The 23,857-nt window shown below is 39.8% G+C and overlaps 1 protein-coding gene across 2 annotated transcripts in view; it reads right to left on the reverse strand.

Annotated features, from left to right (window-relative positions):
* LOC124605820 (high affinity cationic amino acid transporter 1-like) overlaps nt 1–23,857 on the reverse strand; it is a 180,389-nt gene that overhangs the window by 137,498 nt on the left and 19,034 nt on the right. For both annotated transcript variants that reach the window (XM_047137738.1, XM_047137736.1), the window contains exon 3: nt 6,197–6,325. In XM_047137738.1, coding sequence (XP_046993694.1) covers nt 6,197–6,325 — 129 coding nt within the window. The remainder of the gene's footprint in view (nt 1–6,196; nt 6,326–23,857) is intronic.

The raw sequence follows: 23,857 nt of genomic DNA on the forward strand, positions 1-23,857 counted from the left end.
TATCATCTTGTATATCTTCTGCACCATATCCTCACCATAAAGAGCTATGATGGAGACCTACAATGACCACAAATTATGCCAAGTGCACATAAACTGGATACTATGCATCAACAATGCAGCCATTGTGGAACCAGTGTGTGTCACAATTTGTGAATTATGCAAATGAGTGCAGTGCCAGAATGTACAGTGTCTCACAACTGACCCTCTGACAAACTGTATTCTTCAAAAGTGACAGTGACACTCACCAGTGCAGTGTGTTGACAACTGCCGATAAAGCAGAACAATGACATCCTATGACTGACTTACTGTGTGACTTCATAGTCACCCCCATTTTGCAAGTGGTCGATTCCAAGCCACTAGTGGGACTGATTGTACCCACATTCACCCACTGTGAATGATGATTCTTCCACATTGCATGAACTAAATTTTGACACAGTGCCAACACAGCCACCCACACAGATGCATAGTCTGCCCACACTATCATCCTTGCCACATACAGAAATGTTATTGAACACTGTTATTAAACATGGGTAATGCGTCGATTTTGACAACAGTGCCACTGTGTGCATCCAGCAGCACCAGTCCTGGCATGATCTACTTCCTGCAGCAAGTGAATTGGCCTGACCACACTTGACCACCACTGACTGTGATGTCATGGCCTCTGCCAAGAACAAGAACCTTCATGCAGCTCAGTCAGAAAAGCACACTACTGGCAGCCTACACTCCCCCTCCCCTCCCCACCTCCCCAGGCTACCACATGGCATCTCTGCCGACACCACTGATAGTGTGGCGAGGCCACACACAACTGCACTGCCAATCACCCTGTGACCACCCAAAAGGGCCCCCACAACGATTACATCAGACTGCGATTATCATTTAAACCATGTCATCTCACATAGGGACAGACCACCACGCACTTCATGAACACAGACAACAATGGGCTCTATATCCTGGATCATCTCTTACAGCAATACTATTAACTCAGTTCCAGCTCTGAGATAAGCTTGGCTTTTCTGACCTTCCCCACTATAGAACATGACAACACCGTTATACAGCTCCATGCAGCAAGCTATTTAGCAAGCCCCATTTACAGCTCTGAACCCTGCAGGGTGAACTGTTCCTCACAGCCAGTTTTCTCTGCCATTTCCAGCTCCTTCTGGATCCATCCAGTGGCACACTGATTCAATCTGACACTAGTTGTGAAGTTGGTGGCACCATCGACCATGCCCTCCCAAAGAGCAACACATCCTTACTACAGCATCTACAATCAACTAGCAGCAGTGCATCCCAATGAATGACCACTGTTATCATCTACTTGACTGCATCAACTCAGTCACTGAAACTCAGCAAAACCAGTTACTTTACTTTGAAGCCCACCAGGAGCCCTAAGCATCCAACAACAGAATGAGACAGTATGACTGGCAATTACAAAACCTTCAACTGACCTCACCTGTTAACAATAATCCTGTCATGCAGATGCAACATGCTTCCCATGCAGCTACAACAGTCTCAGAGGAAGCACTGCAATCTACCCAGCCTTCAAATATCAACAGGTTACTACTGCACCTCCTGTTCAAGTACTCCCTGCTCTTACCCCATGCTCCCAGTCCAACAGAGGCCGCACTGCCTCCCACCAGACAAACCCTGTATGGCAAAGGCCAAGGCTGCAGTCTAAGAACTTCTGAAAGCCAGAATAATAAGATCTTTGGATAGTTCATGGGATCCACCCATTAAACTAGTGCAAAGAAAGAAGGTATTTTACATTTATGTGGTTACTACAGAAAACTTGAAGCACATACCATAATTGATAGCTATCTGATGCCAAATATTCAGGACTTAATTAACTTCCTTGCAGGTTTCTATCTTCTGCTACCTGGACTGCAAACAAGCTTATCACTAGTTACTGATGAGCATGGGAGATGTGCAAAAGATGGCAGTTATTACACCTTTTGGCCTATCTGAGGAACTTTTTATTCCAAGAACACAGCCCAAACATGGCAATGGTATTTGGATGGTATCATATTTAACTAACACTCAGCTACACTTATCTTGATGACAACCTCATTTTTCCCAGGATAATGACATGCACAACTCACTTAAAACAAGTTTTTGATGTACTTACTGTATATGGCATCATAATTAATGATGAAAGAAAACCAACATTGACAAACTGAGGTTACTTTTCTCAGTCACATTGTCAAAGCTGCAGGCATCTGCCCTACAGCACAATGAATCAACTTTTACCAGCACCACCTCTTACAGGCAGACACTATTCAGGCCCACTCACAGAAGCCCTGAAAAGAAAAAGCACTAACATTAAGTTGAAGCTGATGTGGACCACTGACTTGCAGGAAGCCTTTGACCAGCTCAAAAACTGTCTCGCACAGACAATGACCCTGGTACATCAATTTCCCCATGCACAATTAACCATAACAATGCATGCAAGTCATTTCGTGATTGGTTTGGTCTCCCAACAGAAAGTACTAAGTGTACAGCAATCACTCAGATTTGTCTTGCAAAAACTGACTCATTCTCAAAGCAAATGGTCCAACTATGACTGCATACTCCTCACCACCTATGAAGCAATCCATCAGTTTAAGGACATGCAAGGTAGGCATTAATCATCTATACAGAGCACAGACCAGTAGTGGACTCAACCCATAAACCATCAACAGACTTGTGCCCCAGACACTTCCACCACCTGGATTATGTCACACAATTTACAACCAGTATACGTTGCCTGAAAAACATGGACAGTGTCATCACTGATTAGCTTTCATGGATCAGTGCCATCTCCACACATATTGATTATGATAATTTTGTGGAATCACAACAGCAAAACAAACAGCTCCAAAACCAACTCAGTGATACAACTATAGATCTCATAATTGAACATTGCTCAATACCAGGTGCAACAAGACAGATCTCGTATGACATCTCACAAAATCAAACTCATCCCTCAGCAACTCAGCCATGTCAGAAGATCATCTGTGATGAGCTGCACAACTTGTCACAACTTGGCATTTGACAAACACAACAACTTGCTACAATAAGTTTTTATGGCTGAACACCAAGAAAGATTGCAAGGAGTGAACATGCAAGTGCATTTTTTTGGACAGTTTAAAAAACCAAAAGAATGCTTCCAGCATGTGCAGTTTGGATGGATGTGTGTGGTGTGTGTGTGTGTGTGTGTGTGTGTACACGCGCGAGTGTATACCTGTCCTTTTTTCCCCCTAAGGTAAGTCTTTCCGCTCCCGGGACTGGAATGACTCCTTACCCTCTCCCTTAAAACCCACATCCTTTCGTCTTTACCTCTCCTTCCCTCTTTCCTGATGAAGCAACCGTTTGTTGCAAAAGCTCGAATTTTGTGTGTATGTTTGTGTTTGTTTGTGTGTCTATCGACCTGCCAGCACTTTTGTTTGGTAAGTCACATCATCTTTGTTTTTAGATATATTTTTTAATATCAGTATTTTACAGTGGCAGTTTAAGAATTCTATGGATCACTGCTTGATCATGTGAATGAGACTGTTTTATATAATGTTTTCTTTTTGTTGCAATACTGGTGAAATATGCATTTTTGAAATAGGCCAAATTAACACTCCTCTGTTTCTTATTTGGAATTTATTTCTATTTGATTTCTCCTTCCCTATTTCCTTCCTTACAATTTTCCAAATTACTTGCATTTCTTTGTCTGAATATCATATGATAATGTCATTGATTTCAAATTCTTGGTTGTAGAACATTCATGACAAGCTTTACTAGAAAAGGGAGGAAAGTGTGCACCTAAAATTCTGCCCACAGTAATAAAATCTTATTTTAATATTGTTTAAATAATATACAATGGATAGTTATTTTGAATAACTTCATTGCTAAAAGTGGAGAAGTACTGCATATAATTTGTGTATTTATACTACTATTTAATATACAATTGTTCTGTATTTTAATATTTTCAGAAAAATCTTCCAAAGTAAGTCCTTAAATAGGGTCTGGGGACAATGCTGGAGTCAATCAACACATTGTTTAACAGCCTGTCAGTCATTAACAATGTGAGGGGAGGGGAGGGGTGGTGGGAGGGGTGGGGAGTGGGGCGGGGAGGGGAGGGGAGGGGAGGGGAGGGGAGGGGACACACACACTCCTTCACCTGCTCATCTGATGCTGCATCCGCTGGCATCACTCCCTCTGCGGCAGTTCTGGCTGGGCATGCCTGTTTGGGCTCATGGCATAAGCTGGTATGGGTGCCTGCTGTCATTGAGCATCACAGGGGCCAGTGCCTGTGTGATGTCAGCACTCCTGATGGGTGGACATCCTGTTACTTCGACTAGCTGCAGATTTATATGGGAGGGCATTTTCCGGAGCGCCCACTGCCTCCCCCTCCCTGCCACTGCCAATGCCTGTTCCTGTGTTGCAAATGGTCCAGTTCACGGTACAGAGGGGGTTGCTGCGTGGCAGATCACTGACTAGGGTTCCTGCCCCTGCCCCATTCCTAGACTGCCATTGCCAGTGCAGCCCACACTGCCACTGTTGTCTCCTTTGCTGGGTCCTGTGGAGTCGTCACTCTGATACTCCCGCTGAAGCCTCCAGCACCAATTGCTGACCCTGACGAGGACATCACTATGGAGATGCCAGCCCCAGTCCTACTTTTTGGCCGCTCATGAGTGGGGGGACAGTGTGCCAAGCGACCCCCTTATCACTTCCACCCCTACTTGCCAATGCCTGCAGCAGCCATCGTCATCGTGCAATGAAATGGACACCAGTTCAGTCACTGGTATTTTCTGTGACTTGTAATCTCAGTGCCTTGTGAGATTAGTATTTGGTTTTCTTTTTTCTTTTTTTTCACAATAATAGTGCTTCTCAGTACCCTTTTTTTTGTATCCATGTTCTTCTCTGTGCCATGCATTTTTCTGTGACTAGTGTTTTCCGTGAATGTGTGTATGGGGATATCCCATCCCCAAGAAGTGAGGAATGATGTACCTACAGTCATGACATGCACCATTTCAGAGAACATGCATCCATACAGTTCACAGTGTCACTCAGGCCACTGGGTCGGCCTCCTGGTGCACTCTGGTGAGCCACCAATGAAACAGCATTTTTTTAAACAGTTGCAAATGAGTGCTTGACCTATTCTTTACTGTGTATTACTGTTGTCCAGCCAATGCGTTCAGTGCTATGTGCAACCTGTATCTTTCGTCAAAATCAAACAATGGAAAATCAAGGATGGAATGTAACGATATTAGAGAAGGAAAGTTGCTACTCACCATATAGCGGAGATGCTGTCACAATAGGCACAACCCTCCTGGCCTCAAACTTCATTAGTCACTGTCCTCACCCATCCAGCCCCCTCCCTCTTCCATTTCACCACCACACCCAATCTTTTAATTTCCCTCCTTTCCGCTACTTAACCGACCCCCCCCCCCCCCCCCACCTTCTCTCCTGCCCTCCGTCTAAACTGTAGCACTGTCCGCCATCCCCACTATACTATCCCTCCCCCTCCCTACCCCAGTCTCCTCCTTACCCCCCCGTCTCCTCCTTACCGCCCCCCCCTCCCCCCCGTTGCCACCCCCATCATGAACTGGTGCTGCTGCTCGTGGTGTGGTTTTAGTTGTCTGAGACAGCAGACGTGTGTGCAAGTTGTGTGTGTGTGTGTGTGTGTGTGTGTGTGTGTGTGTGTGTGTGTGTGTGTGTGTGTGTGTGTGTGTCTATTGCTGACAAAGGCCTTAATGGCTGAAAGCTATAATTGTGTGAATCTTTCTGTATCTTATGTGTTGTTCCATAAAGTACTATGTTCCATACATCATGTTCCTTCTTGCTATAACAATGAAGTGTTGGTTTCTCTGTTTTTCAGGTTATAGATGATAACATTTTTTTTGATTTCCAGTACCACTAAAAGTAACTGGGATTTTTGTTTCAAAATCCTGAGGACAATATGTGTATAAATAATGATTCTGTTGATGCAATGGTGCATTGGGCACTGTTATGTTGAAGACAGAGCAAATGTAGTGGATAATAGATCAAAATACTTCATTCTGTGGTAATATATAAAATTAAAATTGACCATGTGTCTATGGATGGCAGAAAACAGCAGCTGAGGATGTCAGGTGTTGCACCATTCCTTGCAGTATTGAGTTGGAAATCACTGTCATGAGACACTGTTAAAATTTTAGTAACATAGTCTTTGAAGTCAGAGATGCATTCTTACCAATAACATATTCCAGAATGAGATTCCATCCTATGAGAAAGGCTATAAATTCACCAACAGTAACATAACTGTAAATGTAAGCAGACCCAGCACGAGGCACTCGAGCTGCAAACTCGGCATAACACAAACCTGAAAGAAACAACATTTGAATTTTGTCATCAAACTGATGTGAATTAGTTCATTTACTTAAGTAACTGAGGAAAATGGACTGTATGTCCATGTGTGATCCATATATCCATTTTAATAAAACCACTAAGAGTAAAATTAATATAATTGTAATTTTGATAATAATGACAATGAAGACAAATATGGATCTTAGGAGAGGTAGAACAGCTTTTCTCAGTAATGTGGCACTCCACAGCAGTGGCTGTGAAACTGATAGCTTTTCATGGGAATAGTAAGGTGAATAAGGAGCATGGTGAATCATTAAAATACGGCCATATAACCATATAATGTAGTCAGAGAAATCCTGGGGGGGGGGGGGGGGGGGCAATCAGCATTTTGCTTTTAAAATGCCTAACACTAATTCAATCATCATCCTGGGAAAACCAGAACTCAGTACAAAATAAATTAAAGAAATAAATACATCATTAATATTAGTATTGGTATCATTAGTACTAACCAACTACTGAAATGTGCTATGAGAAACTTAATTCTGTTCTGCAGTTCTTATAATGAAGAAGAACCTTCAGTGATGTGTACTGACTCCTTGAGATGATCATGCAGAAGTTTCCCTCTCCTTCAGAACATGCAACATTCTCTATTCTGATTGGATGGAACATATATTAGCCACTCAGCTTCATAGCTCTTCAGATACAACCCAGTAATATCCCCTCCTTGGTCAATCCCCATTTCTAAATTTACTTTAATCAGTTTCCAAACTAAGAATTTTCCAACAAGTAAATAAACTGAAACTAATCTCCTTTTTATTTCTCTTAAGGAGTGAAGTAAATAATTTGCTTCTATAATCCATAAACTAGCTAATTCACATTAAGCATATCATACAGTGTATGTGACTCATTGCACTATTATGCAGTATGATTCACAAGATCATTCAGCATTAATTAAATACTACTTTCAACATTAATATGACATTCAGTTCAATTGAATTCACACTCACTTAGACAATACAACAAATGAAAATAACTGTCAAACTCCAGAAACAATAACACTGATGAAAACCAAAACATTTTATAGCTTACATTGGTCTGAACAAAATATTGTGTAGTCAACTATTTTGCAACAAAGTGGCAATTGTAAAAACAAAGGAAGTTTTTTTTGTCTGTAGTATATATTTCAGAATAAAATTCAGTTGTCTTTGCACAGATTTTTTTATTTCATTTTACCAGTTTCAACAAATTAATTTGTCACCTTCAGAAGCCTACAAAATTAAGGATATTAAATATCACTAGACCTTGTCATACATACATGTAATGTATAAGAAGTGTATTACAGAAACTTACTTAGTGTTGGTTTAGCAGATGTCAATGTCTTCTTCACAAAATGTACATTTTTGTACATATCAAGGCCTTATACTTCTGTGAAGAAGATAATGATATCATCTAAACCAATAGTAAATAAGTTTCTGTATACACTTCTTATACATTACATAAATGTATGACCAATGTCTAATATCCCTAATTTTATAGGTTTCTGAAGATAACAAATTAATTTTCTGGAATCGTTGAAGCAAAATAAAAATATCCATTCTACCAATAACTGAATTTTATTCCAAAACTATTTCATTGACCCCCACAAAATAGGAAGAAATTATCATTGTAATAAAATAAGAGAAATCAGAGCTTGTACAGACAGATATAAGTGTTTTTTCCCTTGCATACTGTTCAGAAGTGGAACAGTAGAGAAATAGCTAGAAGGTGGTTTGATGAACTCTCTGCTAGGCACTTAATTGTGAATTACAGTGTAATCATGTAGATGTAGGTATAGATGTAGACATAGGAAAAGATCTGTAGGAAGAACTAGAGTAGGAAGACTAGAGTCTATGATCAAGGATGCCCTTGCTGACAGAGGTAGGACAGTGGATGATGTTCTCCATGAGAGGTTGTGTGTGGGCATCATCCTGATATCCAAATATTAAGTAATTAAGCAGTGGATAAATACCACCTACAGTATTCTGTTGTCTCCCTCTCCTCAGCCAGAGAATTTAGCTCAAGTTTGTCAATGGTATTCCCTACAGTGGCTTACATAATGACTGGCAATCAGTAGAGGTATGGCCAGTGACTGAATTCTCCTTTAACAACTCCCTTCTGTATGGTTGTAGGTAATCACAGATCTTCCTCTCAGTCAGTTCCAGTGTTTGTTAGTGCAGTGATGACTGGAATATAATCAGCAGGGTTATGTTCCATCAACAGATCTCACAGAATCGTATTGGCATCTTAGTGTCTGTGTACATTTTTGTACGCTACAGTGATGTCATATTTTGCAAATCACCCTAAGGATTCCCTTAGGGCTGTCAACCAGCATAAAAATGGTGTTCACGACATAATGATTGGCCAAATAAATGCAAGATGTTCTTTTTTCAGTACGTGAGTAATTCCACTCAGATTTGGAGACTACCAGTGCTCTGGAGGTATCAGAAGTCACTCTTTCAGTGCCTTCTTTTATATGGACTACAACTGCACCTATCCCATAACACTGAGCATTAGTGTGTAGTCTCATATCAGCATTCTTGTCAAAACTGCCATTTTGGTGAAGATGTCAGAGCCTTCTTAGGGATACAGTCCTCACTCAAAGAAAATTTGACATCTACTCACAACAGTCTTGTGGTAATTGTGCCTTGCTACTGAAATCGTTCATGAAATATCTCTAATAGGAGCACATGCCAAGGATTGTACTGAGGAGTTTGAAAACCTGTTATGACTCTTATTGTTTCTGGACCAAGACAGATTACATTTCAATTAATTAGTTGTCCCAGGATTCTTATTTCTTGAGGGACAAAAGTGCACTCTCTCAGATTAAAATGACAATCTGCGACAAGGACACACTTCAGCACAGTTGTTAATTTTTAAAGACAAAATGTCATCCAGGCAGCAAATACATATTATCCATATAATATGTCAAAGCAGTTTGTGCATCATGCACTAGAGGTGGCTGAAGCTTAGCGCACACCAAATGGCATAACAATGAAATCTGAGAGACCATCATGTATTATGAAAGCAGTCTTTTACAGTCAGCCTCATATCCCTCCATTTGCCACTAGCCAGTCTGTATCACCATAGATGAGAAATACTTCGCTCTCTTCACACATTTCGAGATGTCATCAATTCATGGCAGTGGATATGCATCCTGTTTGACCATCTTTCTTCTTCACAAGGACTGCAGGGAGAGGCAAGGATGCTCTGATAGTCAAGTGATATTGCCGCACAGCATCTTCTCCATTTATTTTTGAAATATGCATTCTTCAACTTTAGGTACCCTATATGATCACTGACTGACGGAGAAATGATCCACATTCTTGATATGATGTTTCACGTTGGGTCATCTGCTATGCCTTGGCTCCACTCCACCCTTGAATGTGCTTGGAACTTTATACAGAATGGCCAATGTGTGTCAGCATCATTCCTTAATGAAGCTGGACCTACTGATAGCTGGGTAGTAGAATCCTTTGGTAGTTAGTCAATAATGGCAGCATAGTGCGATTCTGCATTAGAGATACTGAGCTGATCTCCTTGTACTAATTTGGCTGTCCCTCTGTATAGATTCTTGCAGCTGTTTATGGTAGTTGATGACCCAGAGCTTCCCATGAGCACTTTTGATGTTTAAAATTGTCACTAACATGACTAGGACTTATTTCATTAATGAAGGTGGATTGTGTGTTTCTTCAATGGTAGACAACCACTGAGAGCCATTATTGTTGCATGAAATTACTGAAGCAATTTTGTCAAACTGAATCTCCAATATTCCAAAGTCATGAATACTTGTGATGCCTTTAACAAGCCCTAGCTAAGGATAGCATTATTACTGCATTCTGGTAAAATGACAAACCTGAAGGGCTGTATTCTGCAATTAACAATTATTCTCAGAACACAGGTCGCCACTGGCTGGACATATTTTTCATTTGCAGCCTTCCTCACACTGGTCTTTGAATCTCAGAACATAGTCTTTTTCAGCTGGAAACAGTAATTATCCAGTATCACAGATAATGATATCCTAGAGCTGACTAGTGCCGTGACTGGCTGGTCAATGATGATGATGATGATGATGATGATGATGATGATGTTATTTCCCAACATCATGGTAACAGTTGTTCATGGAGGATTTCCAAATGCGACTGTCTAACCTACATAGATCGTCATCGTATTGAGTTTTCCTGATTTTGGCTACTGTGCAAGGAGCTGGAACATCTGTATGGTGGTGATGAGCAACAACGTTGCATTGAAGAGCAACCTCGAGCAGGGTACAGCAATGAACATCAATCCGAAGATCAGCTGAATTTATTTGCAGTCGCCTGGTGTGAATACAATTGCTGTGATGTTTGACATTTTGCAGTGTAGTAGTCAATAATGGTAGAGTAGCATGACTCATAAGAGGCACTAAGCTGCAGCTTTATAGTAGCATGCCACGTAACTACAGCAGCCACATGAGAAACATGCTAGCATATTTTCCTCTGTTCTCCAAATGTCAGTTTCTCTCCACAGCAATCAAACTAGTGAGGGAGCAGGCTGTATCCATGTCATGTAGAAGCTTTGATATTGTCTGACAGCTGCAACATAAGTCATGGTTTCCTCAGTGTCAGTCCACATTTTACATAGTCATGCCAACAAATGACGAAACTTTTCTTGAATTAGTGATGCTAGCTCCTCCTGGCTGGGTTCAATATTTAATACTGCTACTTGAAGTCATCTGTTAACTCATCTATTTTATTATAATAAGTGCTGTATTAGCAATGCAAGTTCCTAATGGTGTTCTATGATTTCTATTGGTATGGCATTCGAAAGACTGTTAAATCTCTTTTTCACTGCACCCTTTCCTGGTTTATGGATTCAGTATGGTGGAAAAAAGTGATGATGTTCTCAGTTGTTATGACATCCTTCAAACAGAACATTTGATATTCTTCCTCTGATGTGTCCTCCTTTAAGTGTGAACCTTTCATAGCTACTGTCATACTAAGGTTCACTGTAGTTATACCCAGGAGTAAAGCCAAGTATGAGTTGCATTATTCATAACAAACGGGGAACTGTCAAGGCATTTTAACAACAAAAAGGGAAAGCTGTAAAAAAGACAACAGTAATGTTTTAGGTGTGGCAAGACAACCCACATACCTGGAAGTAGTCTGGGTGGCCAATGCCATTCTGGTAAAATGACAAACCTGAAGGGCTGTATTCTGCAATTAACAATTATTCTCAGAACACAGGTCGCCACTGGCTGGACATATTTTTCATTTGCAGCCTTCCTCACACTGGTCTTTGAATCTCAGAACATAGTCTTTTTCAGCTGGAAACAGTAATTATCCAGTATCACAGATAATGATATCCTAGAGCTGACTAGTGCCGTGACTGGCTGGTCAATGATGATGATGATGATGATGATGATGATGATGATGTTATTTCCCAACATCATGGTAACAGTTGTTCATGGAGGATTTCCAAATGCGACTGTCTAACCTACATAGATCGTCATCGTATTGAGTTTTCCTGATTTTGGCTACTGTGCAAGGAGCTGGAACATCTGTATGGTGGTGATGAGCAACAACGTTGCATTGAAGAGCAACCTCGAGCAGGGTACAGCAATGAACATCAATCCGAAGATCAGCTGAATTTATTTGCAGTCGCCTGGTGTGAATACAATTGCTGTGATGTTTGACATTTTGCAGTGTAGTAGTCAATAATGGTAGAGTAGCATGACTCATAAGAGGCACTAAGCTGCAGCTTTATAGTAGCATGCCACGTAACTACAGCAGCCACATGAGAAACATGCTAGCATATTTTCCTCTGTTCTCCAAATGTCAGTTTCTCTCCACAGCAATCAAACTAGTGAGGGAGCAGGCTGTATCCATGTCATGTAGAAGCTTTGATATTGTCTGACAGCTGCAACATAAGTCATGGTTTCCTCAGTGTCAGTCCACATTTTACATAGTCATGCCAACAAATGACGAAACTTTTCTTGAATTAGTGATGCTAGCTCCTCCTGGCTGGGTTCAATATTTAATACTGCTACTTGAAGTCATCTGTTAACTCATCTATTTTATTATAATAAGTGCTGTATTAGCAATGCAAGTTCCTAATGGTGTTCTATGATTTCTATTGGTATGGCATTCGAAAGACTGTTAAATCTCTTTTTCACTGCACCCTTTCCTGGTTTATGGATTCAGTATGGTGGAAAAAAGTGATGATGTTCTCAGTTGTTATGACATCCTTCAAACAGAACATTTGATATTCTTCCTCTGATGTGTCCTCCTTTAAGTGTGAACCTTTCATAGCTACTGTCATACTAAGGTTCACTGTAGTTATACCCAGGAGTAAAGCCAAGTATGAGTTGCATTATTCATAACAAACGGGGAACTGTCAAGGCATTTTAACAACAAAAAGGGGAAGCTGTAAAAAGACAACAGTAATGTTTTAGGTGTGGCAAGACAACCCACATACCTGGAAGTAGTCTGGGTGGCCAATGCCAGGCAGATGGGCAGCTGTGCTTGATAATGAGCAAAGAACTATAAACCATGAAGACACAAAGATGGCTCTGTGTATGTTTGACAACAGGGTCCGAGATAAGGCTTGGAATTAAAGTTAATAAGCAAAGACCACTTCTGGTTAGAGTAAGAGAGAGCATGGGACAAGAGGGAGAAAGAGAGAGGGCCCTCTGTTGGGGACAGCACTACATCATGAGAAGCGAATACAGGGCTTAGGACACAGTGTGTGACCATATTAAGAGAGTCATCTCTACCCCTCCACCTAGCCTCTGAAGAACCACTGAAGAATAGTGCACAATGACAGCCAATAAGGAGGCAAGTAACCCTCGGCATAATGTCATGGCAAAAGCCAGTGGGGTCAAAGGGGAAAAAGATACAAAACTTGGCAGCAGGATGCTCTGAGAGAGGCTGTCTAGGAGTGAGGAGCGTAGGCAGTAAGTAAGCAGGTGGAGGACTGACGCGAGGTGCTGCAAGAAGAGTTGTGGAGTTAGCATCCGGAGCTGATGATCAGATAGGCAGCAGCTGTGGGAGTCTGAGTTAGTCTTGTGAGTTGCATTCAAAGAGTAGATAGAATGGCAGTTGTCTTATGCTGTCTCTGTATCAGATTTTGCTGCTCATTGGAAACGCCTCAGCCAGAGGAGTTAGGAATTCATTCTGTATATTTTGAATAAACTTCAGATAGTTAAATGTTTCTGGAGAATACTTCCATTATCTCCTAGCCTTTTCTACCTCCTTACCAGAGATTGTACCTTATTAGCTAGGTCAAAGTCTCCCTCTCACTACAGCCAACCAGTTAATCTGTGGTTATGAAACCATGTTGCTCACACTTTGAACACGACACTGTGTACCACAGCACCAAAAATCTTTTGATTATATGATCATCTTGTCACCAAACTGAGTTCTATACTTCATTCATTCTGCAGCTATGTAGACTTGCTGTTGGTTGTCACCAAGCACTTTCTTAATTTCTGCCTGACATTTGTCACATCTCTTGAGATCTTTCTCATTGTTCTCAAATTAAAGGGCTGCTCCAGACAAGTGAAAGCAGATATTTGCAAACAGACATAATTTTTTCCTTTGTTTTACTCTACTGGCCCATTAAAATTTCAACACCATGAATGCATGAAGTGTACTACGAGGTTTGGAACATAAATATTGGCAACTATTTATTCACAATCTATACAAACGAGTTACATGTTTGCTCCTGTAACTGTCCTTCAAAGTAGTCATCAGCGTTGTGTAGAACCCATTGCCAGCAATGTGGAAGCTGTAGTATACCATTAGCTGAGCCTGTTCTGTTGATGGTGCGAATGGAGCGGTCTACTGCCTGTCGAATTTCTGCAACAGTTCTGAAGCGAATGCCACAAAGTGGTTCCTTCATCTTCGGAATCAAATCAAAATCACAAGGATGTATGTAAGTCCAGGGAGTATGGTGGATGGTATAGTACTTCCCAGTCCCATTGAGAGAACAGAGCAGCCACAGATTGCACTGTATGCGCCCACACTTTGTCATGCAAAATGATGGGTGAGTTGTGCAGAAAGTGTCACCACTTCTTTCGCAAAGCTGGTCACAGATGATGCTCCAAAAATGAACGATAATACTGTGCATTGATGGTCTGCCATGGAGGAATGTAATGTGTTAGGATAACACCATCACAGTCGTACACGAGATTCACCATAATTTTCACCGTACTAGGGTTCTGATGCACTTTTGACTTCCACGGTGACCCATAATGACACCATTCATTGGATTGGCATTTCAGTTTTGCCTCATATGATGTGGCCTGCGTCTCATCCAGTATTATGATATGGTGTAAGAAAGCCCCTCCTTCATGCTCATAGCGCTCCAAGTTCATCTGAGCAGCATCGTAATGCACCCATCTCTGCATTTCTGTCAAGTCATGCAGAACCCATCATGATGCAATTTTTTGCATGTCCAGACATTCCTTCAGGATGTGAAGCACAGTCATATGCACTAATCCGGTTTTGTGGGTGAGCTCACAAATCGTATGGCGTTGATCACTGTCCACTAACGCGGCAACAGCACGCACGTCTTCTTCAGAGATGCTAGGATGACCTGCCCGATGCATGTCTGCCTCAGTTTGCTGATCTTCATTGAAGGCTTTTACTCAAAATGCCACTGTTCTGTATGAAAATGCCACTGTTCTGTATGGCAATGCCAATTCCCTGCACACCTCTTTAAGACCTTGATGACACTGTCATGCTGTATTACCTCTGGCACATTTAATCTTGATCCAACTCCGTTGTTCCTGTTTTTAAAACACAATGACACCATTGCATTAGACTGCTCACTCACAAGTGACTGTGTTTCCCTCCATTTTGCACATGCCAGTGACATGGGACGGGCAAGTCCATTTGCTCGGAGGCAAGGTAGGTATGTCAACAATGTGTGCTATCAGTGACAATAGTACATTCCATTGCATAGTGTCTCCACAGCAGTATTGCCACTATTTAAGTTCCAACCTATGTACTTGCTTTGATATGCAAAGGGTTAGCACTTCACTGTAACAGTACAAAGGAAGTATGAATAATGGCATCTGTATATAACAAATGATAATATGCAGTGTGTTTCTCATTCAGAAATAAATTTGAATGTTGTTTGTTCGTGCGATGATTATGTTATTAAACATGTAAGAAGGAGAAACATTTATCAGCACATCCAGAAATTTGACAGGGGTTTATCATTCTACAATACTGCTGCTCACTTTGGTCAGAATCCCATGACTTTCATGTGAATAGGGAATCAAAGAGTTCAGGATGGCCATATTCAATGCTGTGATGGATCTCAATGGCCCAACATGGCTAATACCTGAGAAGACAGATATATTGTTCACTCAATCATGCAGGCTTGCACAGCCACATCATACACCTCAGTAAATGGGCTTATTTGCAGCCAGACAAGTACCCACTTTGATATCTACCTATGTTTATTTCTTGGTATAAAATTTGAGCCACTTCTCAGTAGTATCTCAAATCCACAAGTCCCTTGGATACACCTTCCTTTTTGTAGTCACTCCATTCAGGTTTGCAGTTTTGTAAGTATATTGGAACTGCAGTTGTGAAAAAGCAAGCTAGGATATTTTTACTTCCCCTCTTTTCTTGCCATCTGCCTCCTTAAAATTCATTTTTTCATATTTTCGTAAAAGAAAAAGGCTGGCCATCAGTTTTAAAGAATATAACACCAGATCTAATTTTGTGCTTAGTTTTATGTATGTAATTGATTTTCTAATTTATTTTGACTATTACTAGTTAGTATCTTTCATTATAGGGCGAAATCAGTGATTGTTTCATAACTTAAATTCTACTGTTGACTTATAAACAAATATAAATTCTACAATAATTATAAACATTTGGAAGATGAAACATTAGCTTTCTTTAAGTATTTATTTGGCTCTATTCGAAAGCATGCTAGCAAAGTCAGCCCTCAATTAATTCCAAAGTAATTAACAGTTTTGTCAAAGTATTGTTTGTGTAACTATATTTGTTACTTTCATGATTTAAACTAATAATATGTATTAATGCTTGTAGTAGAGGAAACTGTTAAAAAGAACCAATTTTTCAATGTATTCAGTTAACTTAATGAGTTATGTTTTAACTGTGATTTCTGTTAATTAAACATCAAACAATGTGTAGTTTCAGTGACTATTATTGTGAGGACATAAAAGGGCCCAATTTCTGGTCTCAAGACAGGCAGTCCACGACTAAGTTTTAGACGAGGAACCTGTATTGGTTAGATCAACAACAATGCACCCATGAAATAAGTGTATCACAGTTAGGCCATATGTTGAAACAATGACAGTGTCTGTTCCATACATACCTTTTTTTCTTCAAGAACTGTGAACTATGTGGTTAGGTTTTTACTGCTCGTTGATTTTCTATAGTAAACAATTGTAGCAATACGTGGATGTTTTCCTGCCAACAATTAATGAGGCTTATTGAAAGTTAAACAATAGTGCACTGGCCGTATTAAATGTGTATATGGGGAGTTGTGAAAAGCGAAAGCAAACAACTGTAAAATGCAAATGTGCACCTGTTGGCTACATCACTTACAGTAGTCTGACTTCCACCCGGCATTTTTCAGCCAGTACAGCAACGCAGTACTTTGGCACCAAGGACATCAAATGAAGAGATAAAGCAGGCACATGTCACAAAGGGATTTGAAACGGCTGAATAAGAAACAAAAAATTAACATTATGTTTCTTTACTATAATCAGTGTGCCACCATAATATTGCTCAGAAATTAATATTCACAGCGTAATCTGAACCTGTCAATCAAACCACCACCTGTTGCTCCAATCACTCTGCTAGTAACTGCCAAACCTCCCTGAAAAATGCCCAGTGGGTCAACTTCTCTTACTGTGGTGGTTTTAAACATAATTATTATTGTCATCAATCAAGTGCAACATCAGAACTACAAAGTGTTCTTAGGACCAAAATAATTGTAAAATTTCAAAATATACTGAAGACCAATTTCCAATACAATTCAGTGGATCAAAATAGAATTCAGGGACCTTCACAAATTTCCAGTTTTGTTTGCAAGAAATCACCTTTATAATATATTGTGTGAATGATGCTAACATGGGGATAGCATGGCTAAAACCACACAAAAATGGAACACTCTTTGTATGTGAAACTTGTATCAAATGATTGCTAGAACATCATTAGTATAATGTAATTTGGAACTGGAACCCAAGTGCAAAATTTGAATTGCACAATAAAGCTGATAAAGTAAATTCAAAAGCATTGTTTGATATGCCACAGACAGTAAGTACGTCCTGACAAAGATTTTAAGGGATGGGAAAGACACACCATGGTTTAACGGCCATATTAGAAAGTTGCCACACAATCAAAGGGAGTTTCATCACACAACTACAACAAGTCAAAACCTAGCTCACAAGCAAAAGTTGAATGAAGCAAAAGTTGAATGAAGCAAAAATGAGTTTGCAGAGACCAATGAGAGAAGCATTCAATGACACTGAAAGTAAAATTTTGTCAACTGATCTAACTGAAAACCCTAAGAAGTTTTGTTCCAACATAAAATCAATAAGTGAGTTGAATTCCTCTATTCATTAACTCATACAGGCATGTGAATGGAAGATAACAGAGAGAAGGCTGAAATACTGAATCTGGTCTTCCAAAATTGTTTCACCTCAGAAGATCATAATACACTTTCAGTCATTGTACAAGCATCAAAATGGCAGATATTGGCAAATGACTACAATCAGTTAGTAGAGGAAAATTATCCGGACCAGATGAGGTATCTGTAGGATCCTGCGGAGATCCTGTGAAAGCACTTGCTGTCCTTCCAGAAACCGTTTATCGTAGGTTGCTGGAGCAACCAAGAGGACCTTTCGACAGGAAAAAAGTGCAAGTAATTCCCATTTTCAAGAAGGGTCATAGGATGTATGCACATAATTATACGTCTGTATCACTGCCATCAATTTGTTATAGAACTGTGGACCACGTTTTATGCTCATGTATGAGGACTGTTCAAAAAATTCCAGAACTTTGTTCACAAAATTTTTCTATGCTTACCTTTTATTTATTTTACTTATTGTACATGGTCTCCTTTGAAATACTTTCCTCCACAATTGAGACACTGCTCCCAATGTCATTTCCACTTCCAGAAGAAGTCTTGGTACACTTCTTGCTGGATCTCATCTATCACTGCAAATCTTTGTCCTTTCATTGGGGTTTTCAACATTGGAAATAAAAAGAAGTCTGCAGGGGCCAGGTCTTGAGAGTATGGAGGATTTTATTTTTTGTGCAATAGTCACACACTAATGTGGATGAATCTGCTAGTGTGTTGTCTCATGATACAAGAGGTTTGAATTGTCTCACCACATTTCAAACCATTTCCTTCTCACATTTTCTCACACGCATTTCAACACATCCTGATCATACCTTGAATTAACTGTCTGTCCTTGCATCACCAATTCATGATGAACTAATCCTTCAAAGTCACAGGAAACTATCAGCAGAGCTAGTCCCTGATAACAGCTCTATAGTTGTTCTACATCTACATCTACATGGGTACTCTGCAAATCACATTTAAGTGCCTAGCAAAGGGTTCATCGAACCACCTTCACAATTCTCTATTATTCCAATCTTGTATAGCGTGCAGAAAGAATGAACACCTATATCTTTTTGTAAAAGCTCTGATTTCCCTTATTTTATGATGGTGATCATTCCTCCCTATGTAGGTCAGTGTCAACAAAATATTTTCGCATTTGGAGGAGAAAGTTGGTGATTGTAATTTCGTGAGAAGATTCTGTCACAACGAAAAATGCCTTTCTTTTAATGATGTGCGGCCCATATCCTGTATCATTTCTGTGACACTCTCTCCCATGTTTCGTGGTAATACAAAGCATACTGACCTCCTTTGAACTTTATTGATGTACTCTGTCAGTCCTATCTGGTAAGGATCCCACACTGCACAGCAGTATTCTAAAAGAGGGTGGACAAGCGTAGTGTAGGCAGTTGCCTTAGTAGGTCTGTTACATTTTTTAAGAGTCCTGCTAATAATACGCAGTCTTTGGTTAACCTTCCCCACAACATTTTCTGTGTGTTCCTTCCAATTTAAGTTGTTTGTAATTGTAATAACTATATATTTAGTTGAATTTACAGCTTTTAGATTAGACTGATTTATTGTGAATCGAAGTTTAATGAGTTCCTTTTAGCACTCATGTGGATGACCTCACACTTTATGCTATTTAGGGTCAACTGCCACTTTTTGCACCATTCTGATATTTCTTCTGAATCATTTTGCAGTTTGTTTTGATCTTCTGATAACTTTATTAGTCAATAAATGACTGCATCATCTGAAACCAACCAAAGACAGCTGCTCAGATCGTCTCCCAAATCATTTATATAGATAAGGAACAGCAAAGGGCCTATAACACTACTTTGTGGAACGCCAGAAATCACTTCTGTTTTACTCAATGACTTTCCGTCAATTACTATGAACTGTGACCTTTCTGACAGGAAATCACAAACCCAGTCACATAACTGAGACATTATTCCATAAGCACACAATTTAACTATGAGCCGCTCATGTGGTACGGTGTCAAAAGTCTTCTGGAAATCCAGAAATATGGAATCGATCTGAAATCCCTTGTCAATAGCACTCAACACTTCATGTGAATAAAGAGCTAGTTGTGTTTCACAGGAACGATGTTTTCTAAACCCATGTTGACTGTGTGTCAATAGATCATTTTCTTCAAGGTAATTCATAATGTTCGAACACAATATATGTTCTAAAATTCTGCTGCATATCAACGTTAATGATATGGGCCTGTAATTTAGTGGATTACTCCTACTACCTTTCTTGAATATTGGTGTGACCTGTGCAACTTCCCAGTCTTTGGGTATGGATCTTTTGTTGAGTGAATGGTTGTATATTAGTGTTAAGTATGGAGCTAATGCATCAACATACTCCAGAAGGAACCTAATTGGTATACAGTCTGGACCAGAAGACTTACTTTTATTACGTGATTTAAGTTGCTTCACTACTCTGAGGATATTTACTTCTACGTTACTCATGTTGGCAGGTGTTCTCGATTCGAATTCTGGAATATTTACTTCATCTTCTACTCTGCTTTGGCAGCACTGTCTTCAATAGTACCTCCATTGCTATCATGCAGAGAAGGCACTGATTGTTTCTTGCTGCTAACATACTTCACATACGACCAGAATCTCTTTGGATTTTCTGTCATATTTCGAGACAAAGTTTCACTGTGGAAACTGTTATAAGCATCTCACATTGAAGTCCATGCTAAATTTCAAGCTTCTGTAAAAGATCACCAATCATGGGGATTTTGTGTCTGTTTAAATTTGGCATGTTGGTTTTGTTGTTTCTGCAACAGTGTTCTAACCCATTTTGTGTACCAAGGAGGATCAGCTCCATCGTTTGTTAATTTAATTGGTATAAATCTCTTAACTGCTGCTGATACTATTTCTTTGAATTTAAGCCACATCTGGTCTGCACTTATATTATTAATTTGTAATGAGTGGAGATTGTCTCTCAGGAAGGCGTCAAGTGAATTTTTATCTGATTTTTTGAATAGGTATATTTTAAACTTATTTTTCGAGGATTTGGGGATTACGATATTCAATCTCGCTATGATAACCCTGTGTTCACTAATCCCTGAGTTGGTTTTGATGCTCGTTATTAACTCAGGATTATTTGTTGCTAAGAGGTCAAGTGTGTTTTCACAATCATTTACTATTCGTGTAGGCTCATGAACTAACTGCTCAAAATAATTTGCAGAGAATGCGTTTAGCACAATTTTGGATGATATTTTATGCATACCTCCAGAATTAAACATGTATTTTCGCCAACATATCCAGGGTAAATTAATGTCATCACCAACTAATATCGTATGAGTCAGGTATGTGTTTGAAATCAAACTCAAGGTTTCTTTGAACCTTACAGCAACTGTATCATCTGAATTAGGTGGTCAGTAAAAGGATCCAATTAATATTTTATTCCAGTTGCCAACAATGACCTCTGCCTATACTAACTCACAGGAAGTATCTACTTCAATTTCAATTTCGCGACAAGTTAAACTACTACTAACAACAACAAACACTCCACCGCCAACCGTGTTTAGCCTATCCTTTCCGAACACCACTAGGTTCTTCGTAAAAATTTCTGCTGAACTTATATCTGGCTTTAGTCAGCTTTCAGCGCCAGCTTTGACATTTGACCTAACCTACTATGAATTTTTTTGTCTTTGAGAACCTTTCCCTGACCTATTGTTAAGAGTGAACCTTGGTCTAAACATCATAGCCGTTGACCCATACCTCATCACCAGATATGATTCTTTTAAGGTACGTCATGTTGTCATTTGCGTGATCTGAAAGCTCTTCACAGATTTCAAGGCAAACGTCTTTATTGTCTTGACTCATGAGCCATGGGATGAACTTGGCAGCAATGCAATGCATTCCAAGATGCAGCCTTCAGTTGGCACACACAATTTCATTAACATTCCTGACATAAGCGTTGTCGGTAAATGGCGAAGGGCGTACTGAACAAGGGTCACCTTTAACTTCCATCCAGCCATTTTTAAACCATGTGAACCATTTGTAACACTGAGTATGGCTTAAGCACTGATCACTGTAGGCTTCTTGCATCAATTGGTGTGTCCCTGTAAAGGTTTTCTTGGGTTTTGTGCAAAGTTTAATGCAGATACATCCCTTCTATAACTCCACCATCTTTAAATTTGCAAACTGTGCAACACAATGTTCTGCTCAATACAGCACTGAACAATAACTAACAGACATACAACAATGAAACTTCCAGCTGTTACACATTAAACACAGGCATGTGCAGGGATGCCAATTGCATTTCGCTCCAACACACCATTGGTGCAAAATTACAAATATTCCAGAATTTTTTGAACAGACCTCATATTATGATGTATTATGGAAAACAAAAATCTCCTCCATAAAAATCAAGATAGATTCAGCAAATGGAGATCTTTTGGGACTCAGTTTGCTCTGTTCTTCTATGAGATGCACAGCTCTGTAGACATCAGCACTCAGATCAATGCCTTGTTCCTACAGTCCTGCACTGCCATTTAGTTAAAGGAAAAAAAAAAAAACAAAAACAAAAAAAAGAAAACAGGAATTTACTCAGTATTGGACCAAATTTGTGTCTGCATTGAAGACTTCCTTACAGACAGAACTCAACACGAAACTGATAGATGTAAAGGTCATTTCATGAGTACCCCAAAGAAGTTCCAATAGGACTGCTACTGTTCATAAAATATAAATGATCTAATCAATTATCCTAGAGGTGGTTTGCAGATGATGCATTTAGATAGCAACAGCAGAAGACTGTGGTACACTGCAGGACTGATGGATGGTGCAGTGATTGTCAGTTAATTATGAATGTAAATAAAAGTAAGATGTTGTGGATACGTAGAAAAATAGCATTTCTGTACAATTACATTACTGATGACAAATTTCTGGAGACAGTAACTACCATAAAATTTCTAGAAATAACTATCTGGAGTGACCTTAAGTGGAATTACCACATAAAACAAATAGTGGGAAAATAAGATGTCAGGCAGAGATTTGTGGAAAGAATCTTAAATAAATGTAACTCATCCATAAAGGAAGTGGCTTAGAAATCACTTGTTCAACTGAAACTGACTCTTGAACATTGTTCATCAGTCCAACACCTTTGCATTACAGGTTGGGGGGGGGGGGGGGGGGGACGGACCGGACGGACCGGACGGACCGGACGGACCGGACGGACCGGAGGGAGGGAGGGAGGGAAGGAGGGAGGGAGAGCAGTGTGTTCCATCATGGGATCATGTCGTTAGCACAAGAGTATTACAGAGATGTTCAACAAACTCGTGTCAGAGGCCACAAGAGTGGCAGGGTGCATTGAAATTAGGAGAGAAGACATTCTGGTAAGCTGGGCAATGTATTTCTTCATTCCACATATGTCTTGTAGAATGACCATAATAAGAAAATTTGAGAAATTAGAGCTAATATGGAGATCTATGGACAATCATTCTTCCCAAGCACCATTTGGCAATGGAACATGGTAGCAGGGATGGGAAAGGATAAATACCCTCTGCCACACACTGTCTGTTAGCTTGTGGGATATATATGTAGATGTCAATAAGCAAGAAGGCTGAAATGAAAATAAATGGATAATTTGAAGCAATTTATACTGTAGTCAAAATTGTCTCCTATGTTACAAATATGGCTATGAAAGAATTTAGGTCATGATGGACAAAGTACCTCTTGTCTGGAGCCATTAAATATAAATCAGAAGCTTATAATCTGTGTCAGACTGACAAAAAGAGCAGATTATTCAACAGAATTATAGCACCACAAAGACTGTGCAACAATGTCTCGGGGAGCACGCACCTTTACAGCTTCCCTTGACATAGCAACAGAAAGAGGTGCACTAACAGTAGTGTTGAGATTAGATTAGATTCAGTTTTCATCTCACAGACCCAAAAAATGAGATG

This window comes from Schistocerca americana, chromosome 3, assembly GCF_021461395.2.
Source record: "Schistocerca americana isolate TAMUIC-IGC-003095 chromosome 3, iqSchAmer2.1, whole genome shotgun sequence".
NCBI lineage: Eukaryota > Metazoa > Arthropoda > Insecta > Orthoptera > Acrididae > Schistocerca > Schistocerca americana.